Source organism: Dipodomys merriami, unplaced genomic scaffold, assembly GCF_024711535.1.
Source record: "Dipodomys merriami isolate MVZ:Mamm:240054 unplaced genomic scaffold, mDipMer1.0.p SCAF_64, whole genome shotgun sequence".
NCBI classification, from domain to species: Eukaryota; Metazoa; Chordata; class Mammalia; order Rodentia; family Heteromyidae; genus Dipodomys; species Dipodomys merriami.
Genome location: NW_027206224.1, coordinates 3,167,471 through 3,182,556, shown reverse-complemented (window position 1 = coordinate 3,182,556; position 15,086 = coordinate 3,167,471). Strand labels below are relative to the sequence as shown.

The window sequence follows — 15,086 nt, the reverse complement described above, 5'->3', positions numbered from 1 at the left end:
AAATCTTCATTTAAGATGTGAGAAACATCATCTTCCCCAAGAAAGGAAAGTTTGACAAATCCTGAAATTAAAGCAAGTAAATCCATGCAGATTACAACAGTGAGGTGAAACTGCATGCTGACTCAAAACATCATTTCTATACTAGGCCCAGAAGCATAAGGCTGATTCCTGAATTGGAGATAAGAGTCTTATAGGCTTTCCTGCCCAAGCTGATTTTAAACCTTGATCCTCACAGATCTGACTCTTGAGTAGCTAAGATTACAGGTGTGAGCCACCAACACCTGACAGGATTTTTACTCTTCACAGGGTTATAACCTAGAAAGTTGTTAGAGGGAGAATATCTTCTTTCTTTTTGTAGGGAGGGGAATACTGGGGATTGAACTCATGCTTGCCAGGCAGGTACTCTATCACGTGAGCCATACCCTAGTCCTTATTTTTGTTGGTCATGGGGCTTGAACTCTGGGCCTGGCCACTGTCCCTGAGCTCTTCAGCTTAAGGCTAGAACTTTACTACTTGAGCCACAGTGCCACTTCCGGCTTTTTCTGCTTATGTGGTGCTGAGGAATTGAGCCCAGGGCCTCATGCATGCAAGGCAAGCACTCTACCACTGAGCCACCTTCCCAGCCCCTGCCCAGTTTGTTTCTGAGACAGGGTCTCAATAACTTTTTTCCCAGGCTAGCCTCAAGTCAAGATCCTCTTGTCTCAGCCTCCCAAGTAGCTGGGATTACAGGCCTGTCCTGACATGCCCAGACAATAAGAGGATTTCTTTAAGACCTGAATTCAGATGGCTAATTACTAGCAGGAGGATGAATGATTAATGTTGCTTTTGGCCTAGATAGTAATGAAAAAATATGTCAATAAGAAGCACTGTAAAACTGATGGTGCAGGGGCGTGTGTGTATGTGTTGTCAAAAGATGGCAGACAAATGCACCCTGCTGGCAGAGCTCTGGGATTAACAGGAAGCTTTTCAAGGCAACAGCATTTCTTGGAGATGCTTATGCTCTGTTGTGAAGGAATGTGATGGTGAAGCAGTTTGGGGAGCTTGCAAATCCCCTACTGCCTTGTAAAAACAAGGAAGGCTTACGCTGCTTTGAAGATCCTGGAAAGCAAGCCTTGTATAAGAAAAGGATGTGCAAAATGGCTGCTATCAACCAAAAAAAAAGCCAAATAAGAAGTGAATAGCATCTTTGACCTGCCCCTTTCCTGCTGGCTCTAGTGAGGGGTCATTCTGCAGAGATGGATTCAGCCTTCCTCCTCTCTCAGCAGATGTTTATTTAAATGCTTGAAATTGCTAGGTACTGTGAATGATTCTAGGAATAATACCGGCATGAAAATGACACAGTCCAGAAAAGAAGACATATGAATACATAATCCCAACAGAATTAGTGCTGACACAAGCCAGAAATTGACTTTCTTATGAGAACAGACCAAACTTGGCCTGAAAATGTCAGGCTAACCTGACATTTCTTGTGGGCCATATTTAGGCCAAATTATTTATTTTTGTTTTATTTTATTTTTTTTGTTGGTCGTGGGGCCTGAACTCTGGGCCTGGGCGCTGTCCCTCAGCTCTTCAGCTCAAGGCTAGCACTCTACCACTTGAGCCACAGCGCCACTTCTGGCTTTTTCTGCTTATGTGGCACTGAGAAATTGAACCCAGGGCCTCATGCCTGCAAGGCAAGCACTCTACCACTGAGCCACCTTCCCAGCCCCTAAAATTTTTTTTATTGTTATTATAAAGGTGATACATAAAGGGTTCCAGTTCCAAATCTTAAAAGGAACACATTCTAGGAAAATGAGCCGGGGGAAAAGTATAGCAAATAAACATGTGGGGCAGAACTTCGTAGTATGTGTGTACATGCATACATGTATACAATGCTATGCATGCATGTTGGGGTGTGTATATGCTGAGATATGAGCTATGACAAACAAGTCAGACTGTGAGGATGCTGATACCATGTCAAGGGATTTATACTTGAGTTGTGCCCTCACCCATACCCACAAACTTGATTCTCTGCTTCTAGAATCTCCTTCCTAAAATCACTGTAGCAATCTGCTCTCACATTGTGAAAGGAAATGTGAGACACCACTGGGCTATTTTCCTAAAAGCTTCATTTATTTGTGTGATCAACAGAAAAACTCCTGCGCTCCCTTGAGTACAAGGAACACAGGCAGACTGGGTTTGCTTCCTGGTAGTAGACTGGCCATGAGGGGAACAGGTGCAAACTTAGAAGAGCCCAGAAAGCAGTGAAAAAGGAAACATGGGGTCAGGGCCCAATTCAATGGTAGAGCATATGATTATCATGTACAAGGCCCTGGGTTTAAAAAGAAGAAAAAGGATGAAAGGAGGGAGGAAGAGGGATACTTAATTAACATGTCTGTCAGTATACTATTCCATCCGTGGGCTTCAAGGGGAAAGAAAAAGGAATCACTAGTTTGCAACTAACCTTGACCTCTCCTGAGTGACACTGAAAGGAAATTTCATACTGTAGTAGCAGCTGTGACTTCCAGTTGGGGTATTGGCATAGGAAAGGCTCAGCGCAATTTACTTTAATAAAATTGTACATTTAGCTGAGCACAATGGCTCATGCCTGTAATCCCCGCTATTCAGAAGGATGAGATTGAGAAGATTGTAATTTGAAGTCAGCCCTGTCCAAAAGTTAGTAAGACTCCATCTCAACCAGTAAGTTGGGCATGGTGGCATACACCAGTCAACCTAGCTACATGGAAGGTCATAAGTAGGAGAGGATCAAACTCTGAGGACAGCCCTGGACAAAAAATGAAACCCTATCTGAAAAATAACCTCAAAGTATAAAAGGGCAACAGCAAGTACAAGGTTCGAATGCAAACACAAGTCACAAAAAAAGTTATACATCTAATAAATACAAGTAACAAAGTAACTTAACAAATACTTTTTTTTTTTTTTGCCGGTCATGGGGCTTAAACTCTGGGTCTGGGCACTGTCCCTCAGCTCTTCAGCTCAAGGCTAGCCCTCTACCACTGGAGCCACAGCGCCACTTCCGGCTTTTTCTGTTTATGTGGTGCTGAGGAATCGAACCCAGGGCCTCATGCTTGCAAGGCATGCACTCTACCGCTGAGCTACCTTCCCAGGCCAACAAATACTTTTAAGTAAGGAATTTAATGAAGTTCTAGGAAGCTCTATGATGTTATGTATAGACCTGTAATAATCCTCAGATCTCAGCCTCCTGAGTAGTTAGGATTATAGGCATGAGCTACTGGCACCCAGCTAGTCTGCATATTTTAGATAACCACAATAATAAAATGTGATCCTTTTTGTCTGTTTTCTATAGATAAATTCAAACATATTTGACCTTTTTCCCTTAGCATATTTCACTTCTCTACTCTTTGTTGTTGTTGGTGGTGGTCATGGGGCTTGAACTCTGGGCCTGGGTGCTGTCCCTCAGCTCCTCAGCTCAAGGCTAGAGCTCTACCACTTGAGCCACAGCGCTACTTCAGGTTTTCTGAGTAGTTTATTGGAGATAAGAGTCTCACAGAGTTTCCTGCCCAGGCTGGCTTTGAACCGTGATCCTCAGATCTCAGCCTCCTGAGTAGCTAGGGATTACAGGCATGAGCCACCAGCACCCGCCTTCTACTCTTTTTTATTTCTACCTACATTGTATAACTGTGCAGCTCACTCCTGAAGCTCCAGGGCTGAAAATGTGTCTGATGCTCAATACACATTAAATGTTGCAACCAGCATCAAGGCAATAATAGACCTGTGGTGTACTCTATGGAGGCCAAAGCTAGAGGTTAGAGGTGTGAGAGATTGGCAGGTGGAGTGGGAATGGGAGAGATAAAGGGTGGGTGGAGGGGATGGAGGTAGACATCAGGGTAGCAGTATGAGCCCAAGCATCTGCCTTCTTTTCCTTCCTGAATAGTGTGTGGTGTTCTCTTCATTGGCTACCTAATGAAACCTACTTAATAAACCTTCAGCCACACCCTTGTGTGCCTTGCATACTCATCTGGCACTATACAACTTGAGCCAGGCCTCCAGACCTGCTTTCTACTAGTTATTTTAGAGCTAGAGTCTTAGACTTTTCTGGCCTGACTGGCTTCAAACACCATCTTCCACATCTAATTATGAGCCATCAGTGCTCAGTTATAGTTTTTATTTTTGTCTGCTGAGACCTCTGTTTAAAAATATATATGCCAGGCGCTGGTGGCTCACGCCTATAATCCTAGCTACTCAGGAGGCTGAGATCTGAGGATCACAGTTCAAAGCCAGCCTGGGCAGGAAACTCTGTGAAACACTTATCTCCAATAAACCGCTAGAAAACCAGAAGTGGCGCTGTGGCTCAAGGGCTAGAGGGCTCGCTTTGAGCTGAAGAACTGAGGGATAGTGCCCAAGCCCAGAGTTCAAGCCCCATGACCAAAATAAATAAATGTATATATGTATATACACATATATATAAATATGTATATATAAATATGTATACACACACACACACACACACACACACACACACACACATATATAAGTGGCTCACATTACATGTTGGTTGTATAAGGGTGCCTTTTCCCCATTAAACCCAGAGGAATATTGCTTGGAACCCAGAATGTTCTCAATAAACACTGGTTGCCTGCATTAAGTGGGGTTGCTTAAGAAAGATCTTTCAATTAAAAATTGGAAAAATCTATCTTTTCCAAGCAAAGTGTTTGTTTGTTTATTAGATAAAAACCTGATAGGCCTTGGGGTAGGGAAAGTGGTGGAGATGTGTGAGGCGGTTGATTTGCCTGAGGAGGCTGTTGGTTCCCAGCTGTATTTACACTCAGCTTCCATGAATAAATACCACTTCAGCTGGGCCAGCCCAAATGTTTATTTCTTTGAAAGCACTACTTCCAAAGCATAAGCACTTGTTTCACAGTCTGTTTTAGGGAGGCAGATCAGCATAATCCCTCAAGTTCTACTGCTCACACATTTTGGAACTTTGGAAGAGAACCAATCATTGGTCTCTGAGTTATATATCCCACTTAGAACTTGCTTTCCAGATATATTTCAATTTGGGAGCTGAGGGCAGCAAAGGAGTCAAAAAGCTTAATAAACTGGACACTGGTGGCTCATGCCTATAATCCTAGCTCCTCAGGAGGCTGAGATCTGAGGATCGCAGTTCAGAGCCAGTCTGAGCAGGAAAGTCCATGAGACTCTTATCTCTTCTGCTTAACTACAAGAAGCTAGAAGTGGATGTGTGGATCAAGTGGTAGAGCACCATCCTTGAGGAAAAAAAGCTAAGGGACAGCATCAAGGTCCTGAGTTCAAGTCTCTGTACCAGCACACACACACACACACACACACACACACACACACACACACACACACACACACACACACACACAGATGCCAATAATCTGGGTAAGGCAGAAAAACCATGAGTTTGATCCCAGTCTGGACAACATAGCAAAACACTGTCTCAAAAACAAAAACAAGAGAGGCACCAATGGCTCACACCTATAATCCTAGTTACTCAGGACGCTGAGATCCAGAGGAGCTAAAAAGTTTGCCTAGACTCGATCTCCAAAATAGCCAGAAGAAAAGAAAGGCTAGAGGCATAGCTCAAGTGGTACAGTGCCAACTGACCAAGCAAGGCAGACAAGCAAGCCACAGGTACCTAAATTCAAACCCCAGTACCACCAAAAAGAAAGAAAGAAAATGCAATATCCATGTATTATCATTACTTTTACATCATTCATTACACTTGCTCATTAAGTTCATCCCAACAATCAATCCACAAAACAGCATAGCATTTAGTGATGTAAAGCTTGTTACTGATTGCCCTTTGGAAAAGAAGAATGTCTTACCTGCAGCAAAGGCATCAGCTGTAAACCCAGGGCTTGCTCATAGAGCAAGTTCAGTTCTGCACAACTGGAGAAGGAGAGTTTGGAGGTGTAGAGGTAATAGTGCACATGCCTAAATGTGGAGCCATCTCTGTCGATGAAGAGCCGCTGGTTTTCTGAAGGAGACAAGGCTGATGCCTCTTTCCATAGCAGTGAGTCTGGGAACTGAGCAAGTTTGCTTCTTGGAACTGAGAAATGCCAGCCTCCAACATTGAAATGAAATAAATCCTCTGATGATTCATGGGACATGCCAGCCTCCTCCTAAAGGGAGAATGAAAAGAGAGCTCTGCAAGAAAAAAGAAATAGCAAGGCATGGTAGTGCAGGCCTATAACTGCTGCCGTGTGGGAGGTGGAGAAGGGAGAATCATGTTTGGGGCAAAATGTGAGTGAAATCCTGGCCACCCCAAGCAAGAGCATTAGATATCAGGGGAAAAAAATATGCTAAAGCAAAACATGCTGGGGGTGTTGCTCAAATGGTAGAGTACCTACTTCTTCAAGATCCCAAGTGCAAACCCCAGTGTGACAAATGAAAAAGAACAAAAAAGAAAAGAAAGGAAGAAAAATGGAAAGTCCTGATTGGAAAGAAATGAGTAAACTATATTTGCCAATGACATAATCGTGTATATAGAACATTCGAAAAAGTTATTATGAGCCAGCAAGGTTGAAGGGTACAGATTAGTATTTTTTATAAATAGTCTCCATTTTTATATATTAGCAAGGAAGAAAACAATTCCATTTATAAGAGCATCAAAACGAACAAACTATGTAGGAATAAGCTTAACACAAGAGGTATAATACGTAGGTACTCTGAAAACTTCAAACCATTGTTGAAAGACTTCACTTAGCTAGCCATACTGCAGGTATCCTACCATCCAAGCCACATCCCCAATGAGAGAATTTTTAATTTGTAAATATAATTTTGTTGTTCTTATTAAGGTGCTACACAGAGGAGTTACCATTTCAAATGTCAGGTAATGAGCACATTTCTTTTTGGACAATGTCAGCCCTTTCTTCGCTTTTCCTGCCCACAAGATACATAGTTCATTTTCCACATAGTGTCTACTGAGTATCATGACTGCATCTGTTCACTCTATTTCCATGCCCCTCTTCAAAAGACAGAAAAAGGAACAAACAAAACAAATTACGTCGAAAAACATATTCATGGATTAGAAGAGTTAATATTGTTAAGATGACAATGCTCAGTTGGATGTCAGTGGCTCATGCCTGTAATCCTAATCAGGAGGCTTTGAGATCTGATCATTGCAGTTTGAAGTCAGCCCAGATAGTCTCTGAGATGCTTATTTCTAATTAACCATCAAAAAAGCCAGAAGTGAGGCTGGAAAGGTGGCTCAGTGGTAGAGCACTTGCCTTGCATGCATGAAGCCCTGGGTTCGATTCTTCAGCACCACATAAGCAAAAAGAAAAAAGCCGGAAGTGGTGCTGTGGCTCAAGTGGTAGAGTGCTAGCCTTGAGCTGAAGAGCTGAGGGACAGCGCCCAGGCCCAGAGTTCAGACCCCACGACCGCCCCCCCCCCAAAAAAAAGCCAGAAGTGGCTCAACTGGTAAAGTGCTATCCTTGGGGGGGGGGGGAAGGGAAGCTCAGGGACAGCAACTGAGCTCTTGAGTTCAAGCCCCAGAACTGTACCAGGAATACATATAAACACACACACGAAGATGGCAATACTCAAACACGGGAATTTCAAGGTCCAGGTCAGCCTGGGCCACAGAAAAAAAATGGTAGTGTGCCTACTTAGAAATCAAAAGGCAAAAGCAATAATAGCAATAATCACACTAATAATGGTAATACTTCCCAAATTTATAGACTTAACACAATCCCCATGAAAAGCCTAACAGTCCCTTCCCTCACTTTTTAAAACAAAACTTGGACAAACTGATACTAATTTTGTACAGAAACACAAAGGACCCAAGTAAACTAAAACACTTTTTTGAAAATGAAAATGAGGATTCCAACTGTCCACTCTCAATACACTGTAAAGCTAGATAGTAACACTATTGGCATAAAGAAAGCCATAGAAATAAGTGGAATAGAGATGAAGACCGGAAATAAATCCTTACTTTTTGTTTAATTGAATTTGTCCATCAACTGGTGAATGAATAAATAAAAGCACACCCACTGGAATATTATGTCAATAAATAAAAAGAATGAATCCTGCTGCATGTTATAATATGGGTGAACCATGAAAAACTATGTAAGAGAAAATATCACATAGTATATGATTCATTCACATGCAGTGCTCAGAAAAGGCAAATTTGTGGAGACAAAGTAGATTAGTGGCTGTCGGGAGGATAGAAGTTTGGAGGAGGGCGTGAGGAGTGACTATTAATGTGTATAAACTTCTTTTTGACTGGGCACTGGTGGTTTACACCTGTAATTCTAGTTACTCAGGAGGCTGAGATCTGAGGATCAGTTTGAAGCCAAACAGAGCAGGAAAGTCTATGAAACTCATCTCTAGTTAACCAGCAAAAGCCAGAAGTGGAGGTGTGCTCAAGTGGTAAATCTAGCTAGCCTTGAGCCAAAAAAAGTCCCTGCCCTAAGTTCCAGACCCAGTAATACCCCCTCCTGCCCCCCCCCAGAATTGGTTGTTGCTTGGGCTAGAGGAATAGCAGTGGAGGTGATGGAAATAAATTCACATATGATATCCCAGCAATGCAGTTTAACAAATGAGACACTATCTTATTATGTGCAAAGTTCTCTAGCTCTTACCAGCACAGTTAAACCTCTGTGGAGTGAATGCAGTTGCCTTTTCATATACAAAAAAGGCACAAATCAGCCCTCTCAGGAGGCTGAAAGCTGAGGATTGAGATTTGAAGCTACCCCAGGTAGCTAAATCCAGGAGATTCCAATTAAGCAGCAAAAAGCTGGAGGAGCAGCCGTGGCTTGAATAAAAAAGCTACTCAGGACAGCAGCCAGGCCCTGAGTTCAAGCCCCAGGATGGACATAAAAACACACAATAAAGTAAAAATCATTCATCTTCTTCAGCTCATGGCCACCACGCCTACAACATTATCAGAATGTTTAGATTTTATATAAAAACTATGGCAGTAGTGAGGAAGATTGTTAAGGTAACAGGCAATTATTCCAACAAAAACCTGGATCTCCTATTCTGACAGTTGAGAAAAAAATAAATGAAGGAGGCTGGGCCATTTCTTCTAGAGAAAGTTTGCTCTAACTATTCAAATATAAAGAACAATTATATATGCCACATTTGAGACTAAAAGAGCTCTAGGAGGGGGTGAGGAAAAAGAGAAAATTTATAAATTGTAAAATACTGTCATGACAGTGGCACAGCTGGAAAAGTTAACCCCAAAATGAGCTAATCTAGGCCTTAGAGTCCTGGTTTTTCTCCAAACATGGCAATGTCTGGTCATGACAAACTGAGGGTAACTAGTGGCCCCACCTATATTGGATAAAGCATTAACTATATAAGGACTCTTGTTTGTGCTTTCTCCTGGTGACTAGCTGGTTGAGAATCCAAGGTCGGTGTTCAAAGCATGCAGATTTTGGATGCTAAAGAAAAGCTGCTCTTCGAATCAGTTCTAAGTGCTGAACATAGATAGCTCTTTTCATATTAAGGAAAGAATATGACAAGAGTCTTGGCCCAAGTTTGCCTCCTTCTTACGCACCGTCCACAGCAAGACCCTCTAGAAATGCACGGCTCGAGTGAAGGTAAAGGTTAAGTTAGTGGAGTTTTCGTTCCCAAAGACTACACTTAGGGGCTGTTTAGTGCAGAACTGTCCCAGCCTGGGGAGAGCCTTCCACCACAGGTAAACTTGGGGGGACAAATGGCGTCTTGCAGGATTGCAGTAAACCAGGGCAGCCTTCCAATAGTCATCCCCACCTCATCCCAAAGAGCATCGTCTCCTTTTCTACGCCGACCCCTCTCCCCCAAGGAGCCTCTTCCAACTCACCTGATGCTCTAAAGACAGGACCTCAATTCCCAGAGCCAAGTTTCCCAACCTTTTGCATAGGACACTTCCCCATCATGCCTCAGGAATCTGCCCCCTCCGCCCCCAACCCTTCAGATCTGGATCCCCTTGACCCCTCCAACTGCCCCAGCCCTGCTGCAACAGTCACCGTCCTGTGGCCATTGAGATAGGAAGACCTCCACCCTGTCAGAGGACGCCATGACGCTCCTCACACCTGTGACCCCCAAACTTAGTTCATCCCTCAAGAGAATACATCTTCCCAACTACTCAGAGCCATCACCCGAAACCCTTCAAAGTCAGGGCCACCCTCCCACCTCCATGCTCCACAAATCCTCAGCCCCAGTTCCCTTCATTCATCTCCTTAGTGGCTTTGGCGCTCAGATCAAGGGCAGGATCCGTACCATGGTAGCGACTCCTGCAGCTGGCGGGCAGTCTCGTGACCTAACCACCAACGGCCACCCAGAGCCCAGCCCGGTGCACTCTGAGGAGGGGGCTGAAGGAGGTGGTAGGGGCGGAGCCTGGCTCGGGGCGGGGCCTGGAAGTACAAGGGGCGGGGCCTTCTCGGGGCGGGGCCTAGCACGTGGGGAGGTGATGGTAGATGCTGCGGCCTGGGCGGGGCTAAGGGGCATATAGGGGCGGGGCCTTGAGTGGGCGTGATCAGGTGCGATGTAGGGTGGGGACCTGGCGCGGGCGGGCCCAGGCGCGCGCTGGGCCTGGCACGCGCTGGGCGGTCTCGCGGGCTGCGGCAGGTGAGCGGCAGGCGGGGATGGCGGAGCAGTGGGATCTGGACGAGGAGGGCATCCGCCGCCTGGGGGCGCTGAGCCTGGAGCAGCCGGGTAGGGGCGGGCCAGGAGGGCTTGGGCAAGAAGTGTGCTTTAGATGCCTGGAGGAGAAAACTGAGGTGGAGAGGCCGGGGAGCCGGAGGTGGAGGCAGGAAACAATGGAGGAGCGGTCTCTGAGGCGTAGGAGGTTCGGGAAACTGAGGCAGAAAGGGTGGAATGGAGGAATCAAAGGAGCAGGTAGAGAGCGGCGACTTGAGGGGGAGGAGAGGGCAGAGAAAGCATCGGGCACCCCTGATAGCCGACAGAACTGGACCGAGGAAAGAAGTCTCCTCTAGTGGAAGAGACAGACTGAGCCTGGCGGGGCCGCTGCGGGGAGAAGGGAAGTGTTGAAAGGGCCATTGTGGTGAGGGGGGATGCTGAGGAGACATGTTGGCAGTCGGGAAACTTCCTACCCCGAAGGGCTTTTCCCGATCGGAGTGAATAGAAAAGGGCTCCCTTCCATTCTCAAGAACGTCAAGAACCTGGCCTTCGCTTTTTGACAAGTAGCTTCCTTGTAAGGGACTAGAAAAAGGCCCTGAACTCAATGGCAGGGCCTAGCGGTTCTGCCCGGCCGTGCTGACTCCATTCCTGGCTCGGGGATGGACTGCACTAAGCTTCCTTTCTGACTTTCTCCTAAATTCATATTCTCACCCCCAGGCCCAGCTTTACCTGCAGTTACTTCATCTCCCCCAACAAGTCTATCAGGTAGATGCTGTTACAGTTTCCCGTTGTACTGATCAGTAAAATCACCCAAAGTCACAGAGCAGGTGAAGTGTCCCACCAGGGTTCATAACCCACAGCTTTCGTCGTCGTTGTTGTTGTTATTGTTATTGGTTGTGGGGCTTGAACTCAGGGCCTGGGCACTGAGCCTGAGCCTCTTTGTGTTCATGGCTAGCGCTCTACCACTTGAGCCACAGAGCCACTTCCAGTTTTTGAGTGGTTAATTAGGGATAAGAGTTTCACAGGGACTTTTCTGCACTGGCTGGATTTGAACCATGATCGTCAGATCTCAGCCTCCTGAGTAGCTAGGATTGATTACAGGAGTGAGCCACTGAGCTGAGCATGAGCCACCGGCCTCCAGCCCACGGCTTGGATGCCAGAGCCTGCCTACATTATAACCATAACAATTATTCATCTTTCTTGCTTCCTCTACTATTTTCATTTGTAGACTATGAAATGACCTAGTTTTCTTGTATTTGTAATTTCATTTAAGATTATCATACTTCCTTTCTCTCTTTCCTTTCTTCCCTCCCTCTCTTCCTCTCTCCTTCCTTCCTTCCTTCCCTCTCTCTCTCTCTCTCTCTCTCTCTCTCTCTCTCTCTCTCTCTCTCTCTCTCTCTCTCTTTCTCTCTCTCTCTTTCCTCTTTCTTTTCTGGCACCAGAGTTCGAACTCAGGGCCTTGGGCTCTTGCTCACCTTTCTTGTTCTATCACTTGAGTCACACTTTCAGCCCAGTTTTTTGCTATTTTGGAGATTGAGACTCATGGACTTTTCTTCCTAGGCTAGCTTTGAACTATGATCCTCAGATCTCAACCTCCTGAATAGCTAGTATTATAGACATAAGCCACCAGCATTTAACATGCCTATAAATAGAAAGATACAGAGACCCTGTCCCAAAAAACAAAAGACAAAAGAAGTGGTGACATTGTCCAAGAAGCATTATATTCCTTGCCTAATGTAAGGAATTATAACCCTTTGCTCAACTGCTTAAAAACAACAATAAAGTTTTTATAAAGGTAATGCCTGTGTGAGTCTGGACCTCAAAGTGGAGGTCAGGGTTAGAGTGGATATAAGTTTTGGAGACATAACACAAAGTACTACAACCAAGGAGAGAATGCAGATAAAGAAGAAACATTATTTCCCAAACACCACATTCCTGCTCCTATACTCAGTCAATGGACATTGCAGTACCCCAAAGCTGACTCTTAAGCTTTCTTCTTTTCTTTACCACAATTACAGAGGTAACTGCTTACCCAATATCTTTGTGTTTCCTATGAGTTGGTAGTTAGATAAGGTTAATTGAATTCAGGTTTGGGGAGTGAGTGTTTCTTTTTCAGCAAGACAGTTTCATGAGTAATGGTGCATACTTCTGTTAGGAAATATATGATGTCTGGTTCTTTCTTTTTGTGATAGCCATTGACTAGGTCCATTAATTGCTTAGGTCCATTAATTCAGTAGGAATTATAAAATGGTTATTTGTAATTCTCTCATCCTTTTCCATTAGCTGCAATAATTCTATAAAGACAAACCTTTTTTCATCAATGATTTGATTATCCTGGGGTATAATTTGCATAGGAAAGAGGTTAAAAATTGGAGGGTTTTTCACTTATTTGCTAGTTTTGTGTTGTCTTCTTAGAATCCTTCTAGGGTAACTAACAAGGGCTGTGCTATGTCCTCAGCATCATTGTAAACTCATTGATTTAAATATGTTTGGTGTGTTCCAGTTCACTCTAGTTATTATTATATTTCATATTCAACTTATCCCAACTTTGACTAATGGGGATCTTTCAAGGTGATTCCTAATGCCCTAAAAAAAAGTTTTATTTCTTTGAGCTGTTTTTATTTTCTGGTGCTGGGGATTGAGTCCAGAATCTCACATATGAGAGTTGAAGCTATGTATTGTTATTATGCACATGCTTTAGTAAAGGCTATTCAGTTTCCAAAACAGAGATGACCAGATTTGTTGTCTTCATGAATAGAACAATTTTTTTTTGCATACACTGTGCAAGTGTTCAATTACAGAGCAATACCTCTAGTCCTATTCTGTTCTTTTGGGGGGCGGGGTGAACACTAGGGCTTGAACTCATAGCACTAGGAAAGCACTCCATAATTGGTCCATGCCCCACATTCCCCTTTCTTTAGTTTATTTTTTGGATAGCATCTCACATTCCCTCCTCACCAGAGCCAGCTTCAGACTGCCATTCTCTTACTTATACTTCTAGTAGCAAGAAATGTTAGTTGATATGGGGTATCACTAACTTTAGCTCAGGCTGGCCTCAAGCCAAAATCCTCCCAATCTCTGGCTTCTAAGTAGCTGGGATTACAGGCTTGAGCCACCACACCAGGTTTTCCAAATGAATAGCTTCTTAAGAGCATACTTCCTGTGACTCATAAAAGAATGTCACTGTAGCAATTATTATTTCAATGGTACTTCTCTGAAGAAATATGTCTGTTCTTCAAAGTAGACTTCAGTGGAAAAACATGAGAAGTGTTATGAGCTGATGATGGAAATCCTCATTATCCTTAGTTTTTTTTTTGTTGTTGTCTGAAACCAGGACTCAAACTTGGTATCTGACTCTTTTGTTCACTGGCCGGCAATCTACCATCTGAGCCATCCCTTCAACTCCATATCCTTAGCTTTTATCCCATAATAACAGACCTTCAGGGTATTAGATCACTGTAAAGCATCAAACCAGCAGTATACTGCCCTCCAAGTCAGAAAAATTGTTGCTGTTGTTTTAATTTTAAAAGCTGTCCTCTTGCATTATAAAACTCACCTTTTTTTTTTTTTTGTCGGTCGTGGGGCTTGAACTCTGGGCCTGGGCGCTGTCCCTCAGCTCTTCAGCTCAAGGCGAGCGCTCTACCACTTGAGCTACAGCGCCACTTCCGGTTTTCTGGTGGTTTATTGGAGATAGGAGTCTCACGGTCTCTCCTGCCCGGGCTGGCTTTGAACCACGATCCTCAGATCTCAGCCTTCTGAGTAGCTAGGATTACAGGCGTGAGCCACCAGCGCCCAGCAAAACTCACCATTTAAAAACAACTCAAGGTCATTTAATACATTCCCAAAGTTGTACCTCTATTCACATTGTCTCTTTTCATCAACCCATTAGGCAGTCATTCCTTTTCTCCTGCTTCCCTCAGCCCCTGGCACCCACTAATCTGCTTTCTGTCTTTATGAATTTGCTTCTTCTGGACATTTCATATGAATGGAATAATAGAATATGTCACATTTTCTGTCTGGCTTCTTAGATTTAGCATGATCATTTGAAAGTTCATATTTTAACGCATATCAATAATTCATTCTTTTTTATTAATAGACTGTCTTTTGAGCCATTTTAGGCTTATAGAAAAATGGTGCATGATATAGATAGACTTCCTGCACCTTCCCTCCACATTTCCCTTATTACTAATAAGCTTGCATTAGTGTGGTAATAAGCTTGCATTAGTGTGGTATAGTTGTTGCAACTTATGAATCAATATTGACAAATTAGCTGGATTCTAATGGTTCATGCCTGCAATTCTAACTACTCAGGAGGCTGAAATCTGAGGATTGCAGTTTGTTGCCAGCCCAGGCAGGAAAGTCCTCCAATTAGCCATCAGAAAAAACAGAAGTGGTACTGCTGCTCAAAGTGGTAGAGCCCTAGACTTGTGCGAAAAAGGTCAGGGACAGCACCTAGGCCCCAAGTTCAAACCCCCTCACACACACACACACACACACACACACACACACACACACACACACACACACAC

General features: G+C 44.0%; 2 protein-coding genes across 6 annotated transcripts in view; one reads left to right on the top strand and one right to left on the bottom strand.

Annotated features, from left to right (window-relative positions):
• Positions 1-10,261, bottom strand: part of LOC138815415 (BTB/POZ domain-containing protein KCTD19) — a 29,565-nt gene extending 19,304 nt beyond the window's left edge. The window contains exons 1-2 of one of the 5 annotated variants that reach the window (XM_070004799.1): positions 10,198-10,261; positions 5,814-6,135 (exon numbers count right to left, since the gene is read on the bottom strand). In XM_070004799.1, coding sequence (XP_069860900.1) covers positions 5,814-6,098 — 285 coding nt within the window. In that variant the 5' untranslated portion in view covers positions 6,099-6,135; positions 10,198-10,261. The other 4 variants (XM_070004797.1, XM_070004796.1, XM_070004800.1 and 1 more) reach the window with 4 other exon arrangements.
• A 290-nt stretch (positions 10,262-10,551) lies between these two features.
• Positions 10,552-15,086, top strand: part of LOC138815414 (leucine-rich repeat-containing protein 36-like) — a 42,135-nt gene continuing 37,600 nt past the window's right edge. Inside the window, exon 1 of the mRNA XM_070004795.1 lies at positions 10,552-10,632. Coding sequence (XP_069860896.1) covers positions 10,563-10,632 — 70 coding nt within the window. The 5' untranslated portion in view covers positions 10,552-10,562. The remainder of the gene's footprint in view (positions 10,633-15,086) is intronic.